We start from the raw sequence: 19,103 nt of genomic DNA, 5'->3' as shown, positions 1-19,103 counted from the left end.
AAAAAAAAAAAAAAAGAAAGAAAGAAAGATAACTTCAACAGGAAAGTAAATCTAATCAGCTTCCTCTCAATTATGCTGATGGAGCAAAATGACGGCAGCACAAAAAAATTCAACCAGTGGAGAATCCATAGACCAATATCATTAAGTTTTGAGACATGTATTATTATTTTGCAGCAAAATTGTCTTCCAGATTCTATCTGGCTCAAGCTATGTACACATAAAGGATGACAGGTATCTAATGTAGGGCTTCATGAAGCTCAGCTGTAATGCAGACACCTGGCCAGGCCAGGAAGTTCCCCTTACCTGGCACAGTCCTGGGTGCCTGCCTAGATGGCTCGTGCAGTTCCCCTTCCTGATGCTGGTGGAAAGCAGGGCTACAGAGAGGTCTCGACCCAAGGCTGCCCCAGCCAGGTCAGAATTGGACTGGGCACGAGTGGGTTTCCCATTTTTCAGCCTTGCATCCACAGCCTGGAAGGGCTATTCACAGCCACCTGCTCCGTGTACTCTCACTTGGCAATTACTTGCATTGACCTAGGGGCTAGACTCCTACTACCTAGCAAGGGCAAAATGTGGAAAAAGGGAAGCTTGACAAAGATGGGGGAGGCCCTGGAGAGATGGGACATTGGCAGCCTCGCCATCTACCAGGTCACTGGCTCCTATGAACTCCAATGCACCGTTGCAGGGGAAACCATGAGCAAAGGGAGCAAAGTACTCTGACCCTTGCTTAAATAAATGAGGTTGGAGGGAGGGGGTTTAAAACTAGAAGAGGTGGCGGGCGCGGTGGCTCACGCCTATAATCCCAGCACTTTGGGAGGCCGAGGCGGGTGGATCACCTGAGATCAGGAGTTTAAGACTAGCCTGGCCAACATGGTAAAACCCCGTCTCTACTAAAAATACAAAAATTAGCCAGGCGTGGTGGCAGGCGCCTGTAATCCCAGCTACCCGGGAGGCTGAGGCAGAGAAATGCTTGAACCCGGGAGGTGGAAGTTGCAGTGAGCCGAGATCGCGCCACTGCACTCCAAACTGAGTGACAGAGCTAGTCTCCGTCTCAAACAAAACAAAACAAAACAAAAAACTAGAAGAGGAAGACCACTCTGGTCTGGGATACCTTGGTACCAAATTTCCTTTGGGACCTTCCCAAAGCCATCTTCCTTCTCGCCTCACCGTCTCTTCCTAACCCCACTGCACCTCCCCACTCGGGGCATGGTCCACAAGTCATTTCAACCTCTCCCACTCTCATGCCCTAATTCCTCCCCACAACCAGATTACCCTTTTCTCTATGTGTCCCCATCACCTTGCTTCAGAGTCTGGCCCCTAATTCCATTTTCCATTTTTCTTTTCCCATTCCACTAGTCTCCCTTCCCAAGGGGTACTTCCTGCCCTAAGCTCGCCTACAGGCACCTACTATGGGCCAGCCACTTAATACTGACTACTCCTCTCAAGCCCCCGGGACACATCCTCCACCCCGCCTGAGCTGCAGGAGATCCTCCTATACCTTTAACCAACCTCCACGTGCGTGTTAACGGCGGTGACAGCATTTCCTTGTCTCTCTGCTCCCGCCCCCAAAGGCGCTACCCATTGGTCGCTGGGTTTCTCTGTTCTCGCTCTAATTGGCCTTGCTACCGAAAAGCTCCAACCAATGACCTCTCCATGTCTGTCTCCCTCCTCCGATCCTGGAAACTCATTGGCTCCGAGGATTTAGGACATGTTAGCTTGGTTGGACGACTAGCAAATCCTTCCTTCCCCGGGGTAGAAGTCCAGGGTGAGAAATTGGTTCCGAACTCAAAGGAACCCAGCGCCGGGCCACAGCCGGGTCACGTGGCCGGCGGCCCCCATGACGTGCCGGCTGCGGGGCGTCACAGCGACGTTCGGGCGACCTGCCGAGTGGCCAGGCTACCTCCGTCACCTGCGTGGTCGCAGTGCTGCCATGGACCTGGGACCCATGCGCAAGAGTTACCGCGGGGACCGAGAGGTGCCACCGCCAGGGCCAGGCCTCCTGCAGGGGCGGGGGAAAAGGGGTCCCCGGAGTCATCTACAGCGGGGCGGGGAGTAGGAGGAGCCCCTCCGGGCTTCTGGGGCCACCCGGTGGGGCAAGGAGGTTTGGGGATCACCCCCAGTGGGAAAAGGGGGCTTCAAAGACATCCCACCGGGGGAGGAGTTCCGGGAAAACGCAAATGAAATGGGTTCAAAAGGCAGCCTTTCGTAATGGGTGAGAGCTCGAACTTTGGAGCCTGCCTGGGCTGGAATCCTTAGTGTCTCTGGGCCTCAGTTTCCTCATCTGGGAAGTGATAGTACCTGCCTTACGGGGATGTTATGGTCTTAAATGTTTGTAAAGTGCTTAGAACCCTGCTTACTCGACAGGTAGCAAGGTCAGATAACTTGCTCAGGCCCACAGCTAGTGATGGATGAATCAGGGTTTCATGTGATGGATGTCAGGACAGTGCTGGGCCTCCCTCAAGGGCGGGGGAAGAGTGGTCCTCGGAGTCATCTACTAGGGGGAGGGGAGTAGGAGGAACCAGCCTCTCAGGGCTTCTGGGGCCACCCCCTGGGGCAAGGAGGTTTGGGGGTCACCCAAACCTCAGGTAGGAGGAGAGGAGAAAGCTCTTAGCTTGCTGCCTTCAGTACTTTCTGCTGACCACTGGGAAGTTCTTTTCCTTTTCCCTTCTCAGGAGGGGAACCAAGAGAACCTTTTAGGAGTTGGGGTCCAGGGCCCTGGTTGCCAAATCTGGTTGCATGTGGTCATTTCTAGAAATGCTTGTTTAAAATGCAGTTTTTCCAGCCTGGGCAACATAGTGAGACCCTGTCTCTACAAAAAAATAAAATTAGTCGAGCATATAAGTAAATAAAAATGCAGTTTTTGATTAAGCCTCAGACCTGCTGAATGAGAAATTATGGGGGTGGAGCCCAGAAAGTTTTTTTTTATGCTCCCCAGGTGATTCTGATGCACAGACAGTTTTGATTACCCATGACATGAAAACCCTGATTTATCCATCACTAGCTGTGGGACAGCAAGTTGTCTGACCTTTTTATGCCTGTTTCCTCACCTGTAAAATGGGGCACAGATTCTTCTTACTGCATACTATTTTTTATTTTAAGGTCACTGTCATGAGGACTAAATGAGTTGATATTTGAAAAATGATTAGAACAGTGCCAGGTACCTAGTAAGCACTATATATGTTTATTAAATGGAATAAATCTCCCTTCCTAGGCATTTGAGGAGACTCATCTGACCTCCCTTGACCCACTGAAACAGTTTGCTGCCTGGTTTGAGGAGGCTGTTCAGTGTCCTGACATAGGGGAAGCAAATGCCATGTGTCTGGCTACCTGTACCAGGTGGGCATGGCCGTGGGCCCCTCTTTGGGTGGATACATATGAACTAGGAAGCTTATGAAGCTCTCAACTCTGGATGCCAACTTTATGGTTCCAGCTCTGTTATTAATGTGCTGTGTGGCTTTAGATGAGATGCTTGTCCTCTCTGGGCCTGTGTCCTTACCTATAAACCAAAGACCAGAACACAAAATTATATTTCAGTGATAAAAATGCAATGCCTTAGACTGGGCGCAGTGGCTCACGCCTGTAATCCCAGCACTTTCGGAGGCCCAGGCGGGTGGATCATGAGGTCAGGAGATCGAGACCATCCTGGCTAACACGGTGAAACCCCGTCTCTACTGAAAATACAAAAAATTAGCTGGGTGGGTAGTCCCAGCTACTCGGGAGGCTGAGGCAGAAGAATGGCGTGAACCCAGGAGGTGGAGATTGCAGTGAGCCAAGATCGTGCCACTGCGCTGCAGCCTGGGGGACAGAGCGTGAGACTCCATCTCAAAAAAAAAAAAATGCAGTAGCTTGTTCATCTCTGCCCTTGATATATCCACAAGCAACCCCTTGCCTCCCTCATCTCCCCATCTACCCAAGCCTCGTCTGTCATTCAGGAGCTACTTCTGGTGAAGCTCTGTCTCTCTCTCGAAATCTAGCACAGTACTTGACTATATCATTCCTTTGACAATCATATGTCCTTTGAGACATCACTTGTATTAGCCTATTATTCAATTCTCCTTGCTAAAGTGTAAGGCCTTGAAGCCAGCGCTCTTGTACTGTGCGAGTGGATATTTCCCAGAGCTCTGAGCAGAGGAGCTGATCTCGTAGCACCACTGTAATGCCGAAGCATTGGATGATTGCATTATTGTTAGTCCCTGCCCTTAGGGTCTTATGAGTGTGCTAGGGATGTCTTAACAAAATACTGTAGACTGGATAGCTTAAACCACGGGAGTTTATTTCCTTATAGTTCTGGTGGCTAGAAGTCCGAGATCAAGGTGCCATCAGGGGTGGTTTCTGGTAAGGCCTCTGCTTGGGGTTTGCAGACAGCTGCTTTTTGCCATGTCCTCATACTGCCTTTCCTGTGTGTGTTGTGGGGGGCAAGGGAGGTGGTTCTAAAGTGCCTCTTCTCTTACAGTGACACCAGTCCTATTGGATTAGGGCCCCACCCCTATGACCTTATTATTTAACCTTAATTACCTCCATAAGGTCCCTGTCTTCAAATACAGTCACATTGAGGTTTAAGGCTTTGACACAGGGGTTTTGGGTGACACTATTCAGTCCATAACAGGACCCTAGGCTGTGGTGTCATACCTCTAGGACAAACCCCCAGGAGCACATGGGAGGGGGCCCCAGCCTAACAGCCCAGTAAAGGAGGTACAGCTGGAGGGGGTGCTGAGACATCTTTTGGGGAGAGGAACTGTAGCCAGAACATTGAAGCAGGCTCTGACCACAGTGCTCTGCTGTTTGCTCCTAGAGATGGAAAACCCTCTGCTCGCATGTTGCTACTGAAGGGCTTTGGGAAAGATGGCTTCCGCTTCTTCACTAACTTCGAGAGTCGAAAAGGAAAAGAGCTGGTGTGTGAAAAGAGCTGGTAATCTTTCCCAGGGCCTGCGGGATTTGGCCCTTTCCTCCTCAGTCACCTTCTCATGCCACCCCACCCCTCAGTCTACTTGCTCTCTCTCTGCAGGTGCCCTCCTGCCATGAGGCCTTGGCACTTGCTGTGCTCTTTGCCATAAATGAATGGATGCACTTTCTAACCAACCTCACCCCATCAGCCATCACCTGTTCCTTCAGATCTCAGCCCACATGTTACCTCCTCAGGAAGGCCTTCCTTGACTCTGACTCAGACTCAGCCCCTCATGTTGTTTGCTGCCATTATAACTTGCAACTTTCCTTTTTATCATTTTCTTCAGTTTGTAACTAAGCTTTTATTTGGGTGATTATGTAACTGATATTTGTCTCCTCTGCTGAACAGTAAGCTCTGCAGGAGTAGAGGATGCTGTGTTTTATCTCTGCTGTATCCCCCACATGTCTCCTGTTGTCAGACCCAGAGTAAGCACTTCGTGTGCATTCAATGAATGAATCCAAAGTGAGTAAACCTCCCTGAGTCCATGCCAGCCAAACATGCATTTCTCAAGACTCGCAAATCTGTGGGTGAGAGAAATCACCCAGTCTCACTTTGGAGTCTGACTGGCTTAAACTTAGCTCCACCACTTACTGCAGGAACTTGGGCATGTGACTTAGCCTGTCTCCGTATCTGTGACAATAGGCCTACTTTTGAGGGTTTAAATGAGCTCATACAGTGGATGCATCTGCTGTGGGCCTGCACACTACAGCTCTCCTGCCTTTTCCCTGCATGCCGGAGGCCTCCTCTCCCTATCCTGATGGCTGGCTGTGGATTCTCTTTTACTTCTAGGACTCGAATCCCTTTGCTTCCCTTGTCTTCTACTGGGAACCACTTAACCGTCAGGTGAGTGAATTTTCCCAGGACAGCCTGGGATGGGCTGGATTGGCAAGGCCTGAGTTTATGGCTAAGTCTAGTGAAGGTCCCCAGACTGGGCAAACATCCCAGCTGGGCACTCTGCCTCTATAATAGCCCTCAGTTAGCTGGAGCCAAGAGTGGTGGGACAGCCGATAGAACAGAGAGGAATAGGGCCTGTGCTGGTAGGGAGGGCAGGTGGCATTGAACGCCATTCACCCAGAGCCATCCTTGAGCAGGTGCGTGTGGAAGGCCCTGTGAAGAAGCTGCCGGAGGAGGAGGCTGAGTGCTACTTCCACTCCCGCCCCAAGAGCAGCCAGATTGGGGCTGTGGTCAGCCACCAGAGTTCTGTGATCCCTGATCGGGAGGTGAGTGGGGCTCCACTGTAGTCCTCCAGGTGGCGGAGGCTTTGGCTTATCCCCAGAAGCTGTCCCCAGGAGATGCCAGGTTCCTCTCTCCAGCCCAGTGAAAACAGTGAAAAGGGCAGTGAGAAGGGAAATAGGGGTAGGGAGAGGGAAAATAGGCCTCCTCTGTCCATCTGGCCATCCCGTTGACTGTGTGCTCCTGGAAGGCAGAGGCCAGTCTGCTCTGCTCACCAGTGTCCCCAGCACATATCCCCAGGAAGTCCTTGTTAATGAATCATTGACTGGGCCTGGCCCTTCTTCTAACTCCTTCGCCTGGACAGTATCTGAGAAAGAAAAATGAGGAACTGGAACAGCTCTACGAGGATCAAGAGGTGCCCAAGCCAAAATCCTGGTGAGTGACATCTGGTAGTCATCTAGAAAGGGACACCAGGCCCCTGTGTTTACTTGAAGCCACCTGCCTGGGGAATCACAGATCTCCTCCTCCCTGGCCACCCTCATCAGATGCATCCCAGCAACTTCCTTCAAGAGGCCCTGGGATGAGGGGTGAGGGTGGGAGAGTGACCTGGCTAGGAAAATCCACAGAGCACTGAAACCTCTGCTTCTCCTTATAGGGGTGGCTATGTCCTGTACCCTCAGGTGATGGAGTTCTGGCAAGGTCAAACCAACCGCCTGCATGACCGGATAGTCTTTCGGCGGGGCCTGCCCACAGGAGATTCCCCTTTGGGGCCCATGACCCACCGCGGGGAGGAAGACTGGCTCTATGAGAGACTTGCACCTTAACTCTGGGACCTGCCAGGCCAGAGTGCAGCTAGGGCTGGGTGTCAAGAGAGGGTGTGGGATTGGGACTCAGGCCCTTCTTTGTAAGCTCAACCCATTTCCCTCCCTACCCTTTATATTCAGGACTCTTCAGAGCTCATGCTCTAAGTTCTTTGTACTCAGTTGGTTTTCAGTTAGCTGGTCAAGTGTAGTGTAATGGTGGTGTAGAGAATCACAAATGGAAAATCATTCCATAATTATTTTTTTGACCCTGCCTATGATTGATTAGGATAGCTCCCTCTAGGGGTAGCAACCGGTGTGACTCCGTTTCTGGTGACAGGGAGGGCCCCAGCAGCCCTGTCTGTTACCATGTGAGTCATACTGGCCAAAGCTTAGTGCCAGCGTATTCACCTGAGCCAACGTGGCCAATCAGATTGTTTTGTCAGTAATTTGAAATTTGAACTGGAGGGATCCAGAACCTTGGGAGTCATTGAAGCCAAGTCATTCATGGCAGCCAGGAAACAACAGGAACCAACAGCCTCTGCCTGCTGCTATTGCAACGCCCAGGATCCCTCCCTCCCAGGTCTGGGCCGTGCAGTTCCTCCCCCTGCCTTGAAACACCCCACTATCTGTAAAGTCTCTCTCTCTCTCTCTTTTTTTTTTTTAACTTAATCTAGCTAGAATATATTTCTGTTGGTTACAACGTAACTCATTTATGGATAGGATTTTTTTTTTTTTTAGATGGAGCCTCACTCTGTCGCCCAGGCTGGAGTGCAGTGGCGTGATCTTGGCTCACTGCAACCTCTGCCTCCCGGGTTCAAGCGATTCTCCTGCCTCAGCCTCCTGAGTAGCTAGGACTACAGGCACCCACTACACCCAGCTAATTTTTGTATTTTTAGTAGAGACGGGGTTTCACCATGTTGGCCAGGATGGTCTCCGTCTCTTGACCTTATGATTCACCCACCTCAGCCTCCCAAAGTGCTGGGATTACAAACATGAGCCACCGTGCCCAGCCAGGATAGTATATTTTTATAGCACTTCCCCTACTGATTGCTGCCTTCTCTGTGGCTCCAAGGAACCTGTAGAGTTACAGGGAAGTTACAGGGAAGCAGGTTTCATCTCAATAGTGGGAGAGATTTCAAACAGTCAGACCTGCCTAAGAAGGAGTGGGCTGTCACTAGGAAATTTTATTCCCAGTCAGTCAGGGATTTTGTAGAAGAGCTTCATGTGCTGGTACCAATCGGACAGGAAGATTTTAATCAGCTTTACTATCTATGTTTGTTTATGGAAATTGTGTGTATATATACATACATTTTCCAAAAAGAAAAATTAAATGATTATAGATATTATGTTTTTCAGACTATTCACATATCTGCTTTCCTTACTCCCCACCTCTGCTGATTATTCCTAGATCATTGGCTTTTCACCCACACTGGAATTACCTGGGGAGCTTTAAAAACCCTGATGCCTGGGTCCCACCCTCAGAGATGATTGAACCAGCCTGGCCAGCATGGCAAAACTCTGTCTCTGCCAAGATATGAGTACAGCCTGGGCACTGGGAAATTTAAAAGCTCCCCAGAGAATTCTGTGCAGCCAAGGTTGAGACCTCCTGGTCTACAGCTTTGCTATACACAGTGTGGTCCACAAGCCAGGAGCATCTGCATCACTTGGCAGCCCCTTAGAGATTCAGACTCCAGACCCACTGAATCTGACCCTACATTTTCACTAGATCCCAGGTGACCAGCTGCACTAGACTCAACCTCTAAACCATGACCTCCCACCCTCACAGTCTGTGGTCCTTTAGTGACCCTCAGCTGAGTCACTGTGTTTGTTCTCGTTGAGCACAAGCCCGCTTACCAGGGACAGACTGGATGAGCAAGCAACCTGCTGGCTATGGAGAGGAGCCAAGCCGGGTAAATATTTGCCGTGACTAAGCCAGGATCAGAGAACTGACTGTTTCTTGCACTGGCTGGCACTGAGCTTGCCACTCTGTGAACTGTGCTTCCTTCCCCTGCATGGACCTGTTATCAGTCACTGTTATCCGCAGGGCTCCTCCAACGGCAGCCCTCTCCTTGTTTATCCCCCTTAAGCCTGCGTGCAGGAAGGCACATTAACCCTGTGGCCCTCTGCAGGCAGGAGGGTGTCGGGTGCCCTTACCTACCTTGCCCTTTTTCTTGTACCGTAGGCTGTGCCATTTATGAGTACGTGTATGTGTGTCTGTGTGTGTGTCTAGAAGTGCTGCACCCACCTTGTATTATTGGAGGTTGTGTATCCCCCCCAGCTTTGAGCCTGGTCTCAGATGTTCCTTTTCTGTTCTCTGTCCAGCCGTTACTGCCCCCAGTCTGTAATAAAAGCCTGTCAGCCGTGCATTTTATTGATGTTCAACCCGGCCTAGTCTCTCTCAACCCCCAAGGCGGGGACTTGGGAAATTTAAGCGACTTTCCTGCCCCCTCACTTCTCCCCACCATGTAGGCAGTACGTCCAGCAGGGGGAGCCCTCCTCCCAGTGTCGGCCCCTTCCGGGCGGTGAAAGCCACTTCTAGCCGGCCTCCCCTGCCTCCCTCTTCATCCGCTTGGGTCTCGTCCCAGTGAAACTGTGGTCGATAACCCATAGCCTCTCCCGGTTCCCGCACATATTTGCGCTCTCGGTTCCTCCTCCTCCCCTGTTCTCATGAAAACTTGCAGCTGCCTCTCTCTGCTTCCCTGGGCAGCCAGATCTCCCTTTGGCTTCTAGTACCTACCCCATATCTATCTGGTACCCCAGCTTAGAAACATAGGTAGACTTTACCTAGAAGATGGAGCCGGGGTCAGCATGCAAGGGGCAGAGGGGCTGTGGATACTCTAACCCAGAGGGGTAATGGTGATACTGGAGGAGCTGGCAGTACAGTGCCAGTATTATCTAGAGCCTTAGGTTGGTGGCCCAGGGCCCATCCTTATCTCCCACCTCAGGGAAACCGAGAATGGGCGGATGTGGGAGATGCCTGTAGTCTAGGGTCTTAAGGGACACTCAGCTTCAAAACTGGTTGGCTTTATCCAACTGCTTCCAGAGTTTGTCCAGTTCCCTCGAATGATGCTCACCTCCCAGGATCCTAAGACCCAGAGGTTGCTCCCTTCCCTCCCAAATTCCCCTTCCGCAGAAGATGTCTGTGCTTTTCTTTGTTCCGAGCTTCAGTTTCCTGTTCCCGTAGCAGATGAGAATCAAGAGTGGAAGGTGGCTGTGTGGGACAGTGGTCACATGTACAAGCCAGCTCTGGCTTCAGTGCCAGCTGTACCACTGCCAGTGCCTAGCCCCCGGGGTGAGTGATTTAACCTCTAAGCCTCAGCCAACTTGTCTGAAAAATGGGGATAATGACAGTATCTGTCTCAGGCGATGACAGGATTAAATGAACAAGCTTAGGGAGAACTTGTTCTAGGGGCCGCCTGCTGTAAGCACCCTCTAAATGTTAGCTATTAACCGCAGGGCTGCGGTGTGGGGAAAGTCTGAGCTCCTCTGTGGAGGTCTCATGGATTGAGTAGTTGGTGAGACCCTAGGAAGTTCTGTGTAGTGGGAAGGGGTAGTGGAAAGAGGCCTTGGGAAAGGCAGCACCCCTGAGCCTGCCTTCCATCCCTCCAGCTCCTGGTCTCCCTTACTCATCATTTGAGGTCCCCCTGGCCTGGGTGAGGCACCTAACAAAGGCTCCCTTGTATAGGTCTGTTTGTTTCAGTAATAAATTCCCTGAGCAACAGCTCCTGGGGTGGGGTGGCCCAGCAGCCTGCCAGGAGCTGACCTGGAAGCTACAGGACCACATTGTTTAGTGGCCACCTTGGTCTCTCCCTGTGTTTCTACCACGAGCTCCGGAGATTTGGCCAACGTTTTTTTAATTCCCAGCTCTTATGGCTTCAGAAAGAGCTGGACCTAACCTCGTAAGATGACAGCTTTCTCTTCTTTCTTATTTATTTATTTTTATTTATTTATTTTTTGAGATAGAGTCTCACTCTGTCGTCCAGGCAGGAGTGCAGTGACACAATCTCGGCTCACTGCAAGCTCCACCTCCCAGGTTCACACCATTCTCCTGCCTCAGCCTTCCCGAGTAGCTGGGACTACAGGTGCCCGCCACCACGCCTGGCTAATTTTTTTGTATTTTTGTAGAGACAGGGTTTCACTGTGTTAGCCAGGATAGTCTCCATCTCCTGAGCTCGTGATCCACCCACCTCGGCCTCCCAAAGTACTGGGATTACAGGCATGAGCCACCGTGTCTGGCATATTTATTTATTTTTGAGATGGAGTTTCGCTCTTGTTGCCCAGGCTGGAGTGCAAATGGTGCGATCTTGGCTCACCGCAACCTCAGCCTCCCAGGTTCAAGCGATTCTCCTGCCTCAGCCTCCCAAGTAGCTGGGATTACAGGCATGCACCACTACGCTCGGCTAATTTTGTATTTTTAGTAGAGTATTTTTAGTAGAGATGGGGTTTCTCCATGTTGGCCAGGCTGATCTTGAACTCCCAACCTTAGGTGATCCACCCACCTCAGCCTCCCAAAGTGCTGGGATTACAGGCATGAGCCACCGCACCCGGCCTCTCTTTCTTATTTATTAAAAGACATTTTTTTTTTTTTTTTTTTTTTTTGAGACGGAGTCTCGCTCTGTCACCCAGGCTGGAGTGAGGTGGCCGGATCTCTGCTCACTGCAAGCTCCGCCTCCTGGGTTTACGCCATTCTCCTGCCTCAGCCTCCCGAGTAGCTGGGACTACAGGCGCTCGCCACCTCGCCTGGCTAGTTTTTTTGTATTTTTTTTTAGTAGAGACGGGGTTTCACCATGTTAGCCAGGATGGTCTCGATCTCCTGACCTCGTGATCCGCCCGTCTCGGCCTCCCAAAGTGCTGGGATTACAGGCTTGAGCCACCGCGCCCGGCCAACATTTTTTTTTTCTGGAGATAAGATCTAGTTCTGTCACCCAGGTTGTAGCGCAGTGCTACAATCATAGCTCACTGTAGTCTTGAACTCCTGGACTCAAGCAATCCTCCCACCTCAGCCTTCCAGGTAGATAGGACTACAGGCATGTGCCAGCACAGTCAGCTCCTTTTTGTTTGTTGGTTGGTTTCTTTTTTTAGACATGGGGTCTCACTATGTTGCCTAGGCTAGTCCAAACTCCTGGGCTTAAGCAATCCTCCCACCTCAGCCTCCCAAAGTGCTAGGATTACAGGCCTGAGCCACCATACCCACCTTCTCCTTTTTCTTAAACCAAAGCTGTAGGGTATGGTGGAGTTCCTTATAAAGTAAGGGGGAAGGAAGCCAGTATTAAACTGAGTGCTTACTATGGGGCCTCTCATAGGCCACTTAATACTGACAGTCCCTATGCAATCGGTATTATTTCAGCCCCCTTTTACAGAAGAGGGAACCCAGGCTCAGAGTACAAGCAGATGTTCCCAAGGTCACCCAGCTACTAAGGGGTAGAGCCAGAGTTTGAATCTTAATCCCAAACCAAACCACTGACTCTTTGGGGTCAATCACCAAAGGTCTGCCCTACTCTCTTAGAGCACCTGATGGCCTCTCTGTTAACCGGAGAGAACCAACCACTGACGTGTAACTAGCTCCTTCTGCTCCCCCATCCCCATACTAAGGCTAGTTTGATGGTAAAAATTAGTGACCCAGTTCCTATATTGTCACACCTGGCAACCCTTCCTGAAGCTTGAAAGGAACAATTTGAGCACAAAGGTCCACTTTACTTACATGAAGGAAGATAAAGGCATGAGAAACAGTCATCTCAATAAATGCAAGACATGAGCATAAAAGAGGTTCTCTGCTTTTCCAGCATTGTTATTACAAAGAGAGAAACCTACAATTAGTTTGTTAAAATTCAAGGCTCCAGGACTCATCTCTGGAGCTGATACGTCTTAAATACTATTACAGTAGGGGAGGGAGAGGAGACAATTCCCCATCCACTCCCCCAATTTGGCCCGTGTAGCTTCCCTTCGAGGGTGTGTGACTTGCCACCTGCACAAGTCATGGCCAAAACAGGAGCCAAAAGGTCAAACTACCATCAATCTAGTCTTCTACAGCACCCTAACAGAGTGCCAGTGTCCTCTGCCCCCTCCACACTTGAGGGCAAAGTTCCAGGAAGTTTACTGCCGGTGTTAGGAGGTGAGCTCAAGTTCAGTGTCTCTGCCTCTGGCTCCACAGAAACCAGCCCCTATCACGTGGCTTCTGGAAAATGTGCCCTCCTCAGGATTGGTCCAGGGAGTAGTCACGGGTAGAGAACATAAAGGGAGGAGCAGTTCAAACTTGACCTTGACCCTGTGTCCAGTGATGAGGTGAAGTCTGTCTGGCTCACTCCATTCTCTGCCATGCCCACCTCTCTGCTGGCCCTGCCATTGCTTCAAGGAGGGCTGTTCCTCTTGGGTGAGAGTTTTCACCCTTGAACTAGAGTGCCTTTATATGTGGTCGGGGGGAGGGTGGGAGGACCCTGGGATCTCCCAGGCCTTACAAAAGTGGAGGCACATAAATACAAACCTAAAAACCAGCCATTTCCTGCCAGCAGGTATCAACTACCCCCACGGCTTCAGCTATGGCCAAAGAGGCCAGCGTGGCAAAGTCCTGTCTCAGATCTGGCTGATGGCAGGGAGCCAGGAGGTGTTAGCACCCTCCTCAGCCCTTCACTTTGATGACCGTCCTTCCTCGTGATCATCAAAAAGGTTAGGGTTCTCTGCCAGCGTGGCTCTCACTTTCTTCTTCTCCTTGAAGCGTCCTGAGTTGGAGACCTTGACATGCTTGCCCTTTGTACTCTTGTCCACGATCTTCTCCAGGCGGGTGTTAAAGTCGCTGTTGGGGCCTCCAGCGTCAGGCCTTGGGGGTTCTGCACCTCCCTCTGTTTGGGCATAGGTGTCAGGGATCTCATACAGCACCTTGGGAGTGGATTTCTTTTTCCGGAGGAAAGTCAGCTTCCACCAACCAATTTCAGTCGTCATGGCGCTCCCTAAGCCGAGGGTGGGGCTTTCTGCTGGAGCAGGGTCGGGGAGACAAAGGGGTCAGTGGGAAAAGGGGGTGGGTGCCTTTGGACCAGCATGCTGTAGACTCCTAATCATGGGCTGTTTTAAGAATTAAAGAAAGGGCTGGGCGCGGTTCCTCATACCTATAATCCCAGCACTGTGGGAGGCCAAGGCAGGTGGATCACCTGAGGCCAGGAGTTCAAGACCAGTCTGGCCAATGTGGTGAAATCCCATCTCTACTAAAAATTAGCTGGGTGTGGTGGCACACACCTGTAATCCCAGCTACTCGGGAGGCTGAGGCAGGAGAACCACTTGAACCCGGGAGGCAGAGGTTGCCGTGAGCTGAGATCGCACCACTGCACTCCAGCCTGGGTGACAGAGCGAGACTTGTCTTAAAGAAAAAAAAAAAAAAAAGAAGAAGAAGAATTAAAGAAAGAATTTAAGGTAGGGCTGAATAAACCCAAGGTTGAGATCAGTAGGGGTGACACAATGCTTTTGGAGAGTGTGAGACAAGAAGAGGGTCAAAGTCAAGGTCAAGACAGGGAAGTCACCCACCAGACAGAGAGGCAGTGGGATAGGCACACACCATTGCCCTGCAGGGTTGTCGGGAGCTTTGAGATAATTCCTGCCAGGCCCCTCAGGGCCACAGGCAGGTGGACAGCTTGCCCGAGTCACACAGCATCCAGGCCTTTGATGCTTTTCCCGAACTTCCCACTACACCACCAGACCCTGCAGCCAGGCGTGGGCAGACCATTGACTGGTAGCATAGGGAGAGAAACGCCCTGTGCATTTTGCTTGGAATCCATTACAAAATTAAATATAATTAGTGACATTTCAAGCAATTTGAACTTCCCAGTGGTGCCCAGCAGGGCTAAAGTAGCTGCTGGGCTGTTCCTAAGGCAGGAGTCAGAGCCTCAGGCTGGGAGTGGGAAGTCCTGGGGGCTGTCCTAGCCTCATGACCTCTGGCAAGCTACCACCTCTCTGGGCCTCCGTCTCCTCACCCATCCCATCCAGCCCTAGTATTTAGCTCTACTGTTAGTCCCTGCCCACAGAGGTACCCATGCATTGCAAAGTAAAACTTAGGATAATGGGAATAATTACTAAGGGATGGTTCCCTTTCCCCACCAAGCTTCCACAAGGACAGGAGTTGGAAGGGGAGCTAAAAAGGCAGAAAGCAATTAGAAGGATCCCAGAAGTACAGGGAGACATGGTCATCACGGGTTGTACCTTTCAGGGCGGGGCTTGGGGCTGAAATCCAGGCTTCTCCACTCACAGGCCATGTGCCCTGCCATGGAGCTGCCTTCCCTGGGGGCCTCACCTTTGCCTAATTTCCACAAAGGTGCTGTCTGAGCTAGCAGAACTTCTGGGAGAGAAGGTTGCCTGGACATCATTGATAGCTGGGGTATGTAAGATAGAAGCAGATGACAGTCTGCTAGATGAAGGAAGATCAATGACAGAACAGGTAGAGGAACGGTGATGACTGGCGAGGTCAGTGGTCTGGTTCTCGGGACGCCTAGCTGCCGGCTGTGAAAGCTCCCAGGAAGGAAGGCGCAGCTGGTATACACCAGAAAGCTAGAGGGTATCACCTCCTTTTAAAAACTGGAGGGGTGTTCACTGCATTTTTATAGTGACTTTTTTTTTTTTTTTTTTTTTTTGAGACAGAGTCTTGCTCCGTTGCCCAGGCTGGAGTAAAATAGCATGATCTCAGCTCACCGCAACCTCTGCCTCCCAGGTTCAAGCGACTCTCCTGCTTCAGCCTCCCAAGTAGTTGGGATTACAGGCATGTACCACCACGTCTGGCTAATTTTGTATTTTTAGTAGAGACGGGGTTTCTCCATGTTGGTCAGGCTGGTCTCAAACTCCTGACCTCAGGTGATCCGCCTGCCTCAGTCTCCCAAAGTGCTGGGATTACAGGCGTGAGCCACCGTGCCCAGCCCAATAGTGCCTTTCTTTGTGTAGGAGTAGAGGATTTCTCTTCTCTAGTTTTCTGATTTCTGGAATTTCCGTAATTAGTATAGATTATTTAAGGGTTGGGGGGCATATCAAATTTAGGAAAGAGGAGAGCATGATGTGGGCCTAGGCTTTACAATGAGCTGAATGCCTGCATCCATACCCCTCGTGCTCTGGTGTCCTGATCCTCCATGTCCCCACCCCCTCCCTCACAGCACACAGCCGGTGGGTTCCTTCCAACACCTCTCTGTCTGGGAAGCAGCTCCCACATTGCCAGCTCTGTCCCTTTAGCTGGGCTCAAGTAGCAAGAGAAGCTGAGGGGAGATCTTGTGCAGCTCATGCTCAGAAAGTGAAGGAGCGGTGAGAGGGGCTTGATAAATACTTCCAGGGCACCCTGGAGAGGTGAGCGCACCTAGGGACAGCCTGAGAGGTTTGCTTTGGCAGCTTGCCCCACCTGGGCTTAGCACAGCCTTGTACAGAACTTAGTGTTCCAGAATGGGTTTCTGGAAGGAGGTGGGGGAGTGCAGAGAAGGAGGAACAGGGCAGTTGCTTGGCCTGTGGATGCCCCAGTCACTGCCTTGTCTGGAATGAGGCCCACAGCCCCACCACTGCCCATTTGGGGCTACCAAGGAACTTGGGGAATGGAAGAACAGAAGATCCAGCTCCTGAGACTGTCATAACCACCAGATTTTCTAGCTCCGGAGAGAAAAGGGCTTCTGCCTGTGCCCGTTAAAATTCACCTGTTTTAACAGGAATTTCAAGTTGGCAAACCTGGGGCTTAACTCTCCTTGGCGTAAAGGGAGCCACAGATCATGAGGAACTTGTCAGCAAACTGTAGAGATGGGAACAGCCCTTGTGCCCTGCCCTGGGGCCTCCATCAAAGCATCAGCTCTGATGCCCTTGCATTCTGGCCTTGTACTCTGGTCTCTCTAGAATACTCTGCCAGAGGCCAGGTGCAGTGGCTCAAACTATAATCCTAGCACTTTGGGAGGCTGAGGCAGGAGGATTGCTTAAGGCCAGGAGTTTAAGACTAGCCTGACCAACTTGGGGAAACCTCATCTCTACTAAAAATACAAAAACACAAAAAATTAGGCGGATGTCGTGTCGTGTGCCTGTAGTCCCAACTACTCGGTAGGCTGAGGCACGAGATTCCCTTGAACTCAGGAGGCAGAGGTTGCAGTGAGCTGAGATTATGCCACTGCATTCCAGCCTGGGTGACAGAGTGAGACTCTGTCTCAAAAAACAAACAACAAAAAAAGAGAATACTGTTTTTGCCAGGCCTTCCTGTCTGTTCTGCCCAGGAGGACATGTGGGCACCAGTAAGCAGGTGTTTGCCCCATTAGGCAAGCCGGACTTATGGAAATCTGAGTTTGCAAAACAGAAAAATTAGCAGACTATTCTTTGTTTTACAAAATAACCCAGCTGTAGGATCCTGTAAATAGTCATCATAAAAAATAGTGTAAAATCTGATTTGCTTTAAAAACAAGCAAACAAAAAAGGTGATGTGATATCCACACTTCCCAGATTCTCAAAGTTGCAAAGAACAAGATACCTACAACCGCGTGCCCGTGCCTCATCACAGAGGGCTGAAAGGGGTTGGGGGAGTAGGGGCAGGTAGCTTGGGACTTCAAACAGACCCAGCATTTGGTGACACATGGTGGGCCCTGCAGTTCGCTCGTGCAGGTTCCTGAGCTGGCCAAGCTAAGGGCTGGGCCCTTGCCCTGAGGCCTTGCAATCCAGGGATGATGGAAATCAGCCCCTGAGGATGCCAGCTTCACCTCTGCTGTTTGCACAGCTTTGGGGCCATGAAGGGCCTCATGGGACAGCCTGCCACCCCCAGTCTTTGGTGGCCAGTGCTATAGCATGCACATGGGTGTCCCAGGACAGGCCCCTCCATCCCAGCTGGGTTCAGTGAGCTGCTCTGAAGGGCTTTGCCCAGACTGAGCCAGGCCCCTCCTGAGCTGGGTCAAGTTAACCATTGACTGGGGCAGAGGTGGAGGGGCAGGGGGACAGATAGGGGAAGCAAGTCAGCTAATATGTTGTAAGACAAAACCCAGAACTCCCTCCCCCATCCCTCTGCAGGGCCCCAGTGTCACTTAGGGGGCCTGCAGGATGAGACGGGGGTACCCCGGATAGGAATGGGGAGATGTTCCTACCAGACAGCTGGAAAAATGCTCCAGACTGGGGGGTCAGAGGGGTGGGCTCCAGTTCAGCAAGAGTTAACAGAAAACTACTCAGCAGTTGCTCTCTTGGAGGCCTGGATTGACTCCAAGAGGCAGTGGGATGAGTCCTGAGTGGAGACCAGGTTAGAGGCCTGGGTTCCTCTTTCCCGCTGGGCTTGTCAGCCATGGAGGCAGAACTGGGTGCCCTGACTGGAGTCTGTGCCTTGGTTTCCCCACCCACCACCCCTCTGCCTGTACCTGTAATCCTGACTGCTCCAGGCTGGAGGTGAGACCTTTCCTAGAGAAGCAGTTGAGTGTAGGAGCTGCCTGGGAGGGTGAGACTCGGGGAGGAAGGGTTGCCTCCGGGGTGCTGTATCAGGCAAGGCTCAGCCAGGAGAGGTGGGTAGGAGCAGCTGTACGTCAGGTGCAAGAGAAACAGGTGCAGGAGCTGGTACCTGCTCTGCTGCAGCTCCTGGAGTCAAGGTGAACCTGAAACCCAGCCCCTCCCGGCTAAGTAAACAGAAGCAGAGGCTGGCTCAGGCTGATGAATATTCATTATGCCAGAAATCCAATCCCAGCGCCCCTGCATCCACCCAGAAGCCAGGGTCCTCCAGGGACCGCCACGCAGGAGGAGGGAATCCCAAGGGAGGTCTGGGGTCAGGGAGCACAGGAGGCTGTCTCTCCGTTTCCCCACTCTTGGGTGTCTGGTTGCATTCCCCAGCTATAGCCAAGGTCACCCCACCCATTTCATCTTCTGAGGAGGCTCAGACCCCTCTGCAGTATGGACCACCACCTGGATGTTGCCCAGGGCACAACCAGGAAAGAGTTAAGGGCTGCTGCTTCCATTGGCAGGCTGGGTAGGACGGGGTGCACCCCAGCTTCCTTTGAACTCCCTGAGTCGAAACCAGTCCCTGGTTAAACTGGTTGGCAGACCGGTTCCCAGGCTGTCCCTCCCCTGCCTGAAGCCACAAAGTGGGGACTGGGTTAGGGGCTGTGGCTTCCTCCTGACCTGAAGAGCCCCTCCTCAAAATCTTCCTAGGGAGAAAAAAACGGGCACCAGCCTCTCCTCGGGCCAGGCTCTCCAGACCCACCACAACCTCAAACACCATCATTCCT

The 19,103-nt window shown here is 51.5% G+C and overlaps 2 protein-coding genes and 1 long non-coding RNA gene across 9 annotated transcripts in view; 1 reads left to right on the top strand and 2 right to left on the bottom strand.

Annotated features, from left to right (window-relative positions):
- The window catches only part of LOC105553322, a 57,741-nt gene extending 56,173 nt beyond the window's left edge, over positions 1-1,568 (bottom strand). The window contains exon 1 of one of the 2 annotated variants that reach the window (XR_001008137.1): positions 1,496-1,568. This is a non-coding gene — a long non-coding RNA (uncharacterized LOC105553322). The remainder of the gene's footprint in view (positions 1-1,495) is intronic. The other variant, XR_001008136.1, reaches the window with a different exon arrangement.
- A 114-nt stretch (positions 1,569-1,682) lies between these two features.
- Positions 1,683-7,546, top strand: PNPO (pyridoxamine 5'-phosphate oxidase). 5 transcript variants are annotated; one of them, XM_011999357.1, is made up of 7 exons: positions 1,683-1,972; positions 3,209-3,333; positions 4,790-4,889; positions 5,732-5,785; positions 6,034-6,162; positions 6,480-6,550; positions 6,771-7,546. In XM_011999357.1, the coding sequence occupies exons 1-7, from the start codon at positions 1,835-1,837 to the stop codon at positions 6,937-6,939; spliced, it is 786 nt and encodes a 261-aa protein (XP_011854747.1). In that variant the 5' UTR covers positions 1,683-1,834; the 3' UTR covers positions 6,940-7,546. The 5 variants fall into 5 exon arrangements, with proteins under 5 accessions (XP_011854747.1, XP_011854749.1, XP_011854750.1 ...); XM_011999361.1 differs by having other exon boundaries at positions 1,731-2,209; XM_011999359.1 differs by lacking the exon at positions 6,034-6,162 and having other exon boundaries at positions 1,711-1,972.
- A 5,045-nt stretch (positions 7,547-12,591) lies between these two features.
- On the bottom strand, positions 12,592-18,467 carry PRR15L (proline rich 15-like). 2 transcript variants are annotated; one of them, XM_011999355.1, is made up of 2 exons: positions 18,246-18,467; positions 12,592-13,883 (listed from the first exon to the last, which is right to left on the bottom strand). In XM_011999355.1, the coding sequence occupies exon 2, from the start codon at positions 13,852-13,854 to the stop codon at positions 13,543-13,545; it is 312 nt and encodes a 103-aa protein (XP_011854745.1). In that variant the 5' UTR covers positions 13,855-13,883; positions 18,246-18,467; the 3' UTR covers positions 12,592-13,542. The 2 variants fall into 2 exon arrangements, with proteins under 2 accessions (XP_011854745.1, XP_011854746.1); XM_011999356.1 differs by having other exon boundaries at positions 12,592-13,886; positions 18,246-18,437.
- Between the last annotated feature and the right edge of the window lie 636 nt (positions 18,468-19,103).

The sequence above is a fragment of the Mandrillus leucophaeus genome, unplaced genomic scaffold, assembly GCF_000951045.1.
Source record: "Mandrillus leucophaeus isolate KB7577 unplaced genomic scaffold, Mleu.le_1.0 Scaffold59, whole genome shotgun sequence".
In the NCBI taxonomy this organism is placed as follows: domain Eukaryota; kingdom Metazoa; phylum Chordata; class Mammalia; order Primates; family Cercopithecidae; genus Mandrillus; species Mandrillus leucophaeus.
The sequence above is the reverse complement of the archived record's forward strand: the minus strand, read 5'-3'. Positions and strand labels throughout refer to the sequence as shown.

Coding starts and splice junctions, on each gene's coding strand:
- PRR15L (XM_011999355.1), bottom strand. CDS start 13,854: ATGACGACTGAAATTGGTTGGTGGAAGCTGACTTTCCTCCGGAAAAAG.
- PNPO (XM_011999357.1), top strand. CDS start 1,835: ATGACGTGCCGGCTGCGGGGCGTCACAGCGACGTTCGGGCGACCTGCC. Junction 5,786..6,033: donor GGGAACCACTTAACCGTCAG/GTGAGTGAATTT, acceptor ATCCTTGAGCAG/GTGCGTGTGGAAGGCCCTGT. Junction 6,551..6,770: donor GTGCCCAAGCCAAAATCCTG/GTGAGTGACATC, acceptor TTCTCCTTATAG/GGGTGGCTATGTCCTGTACC.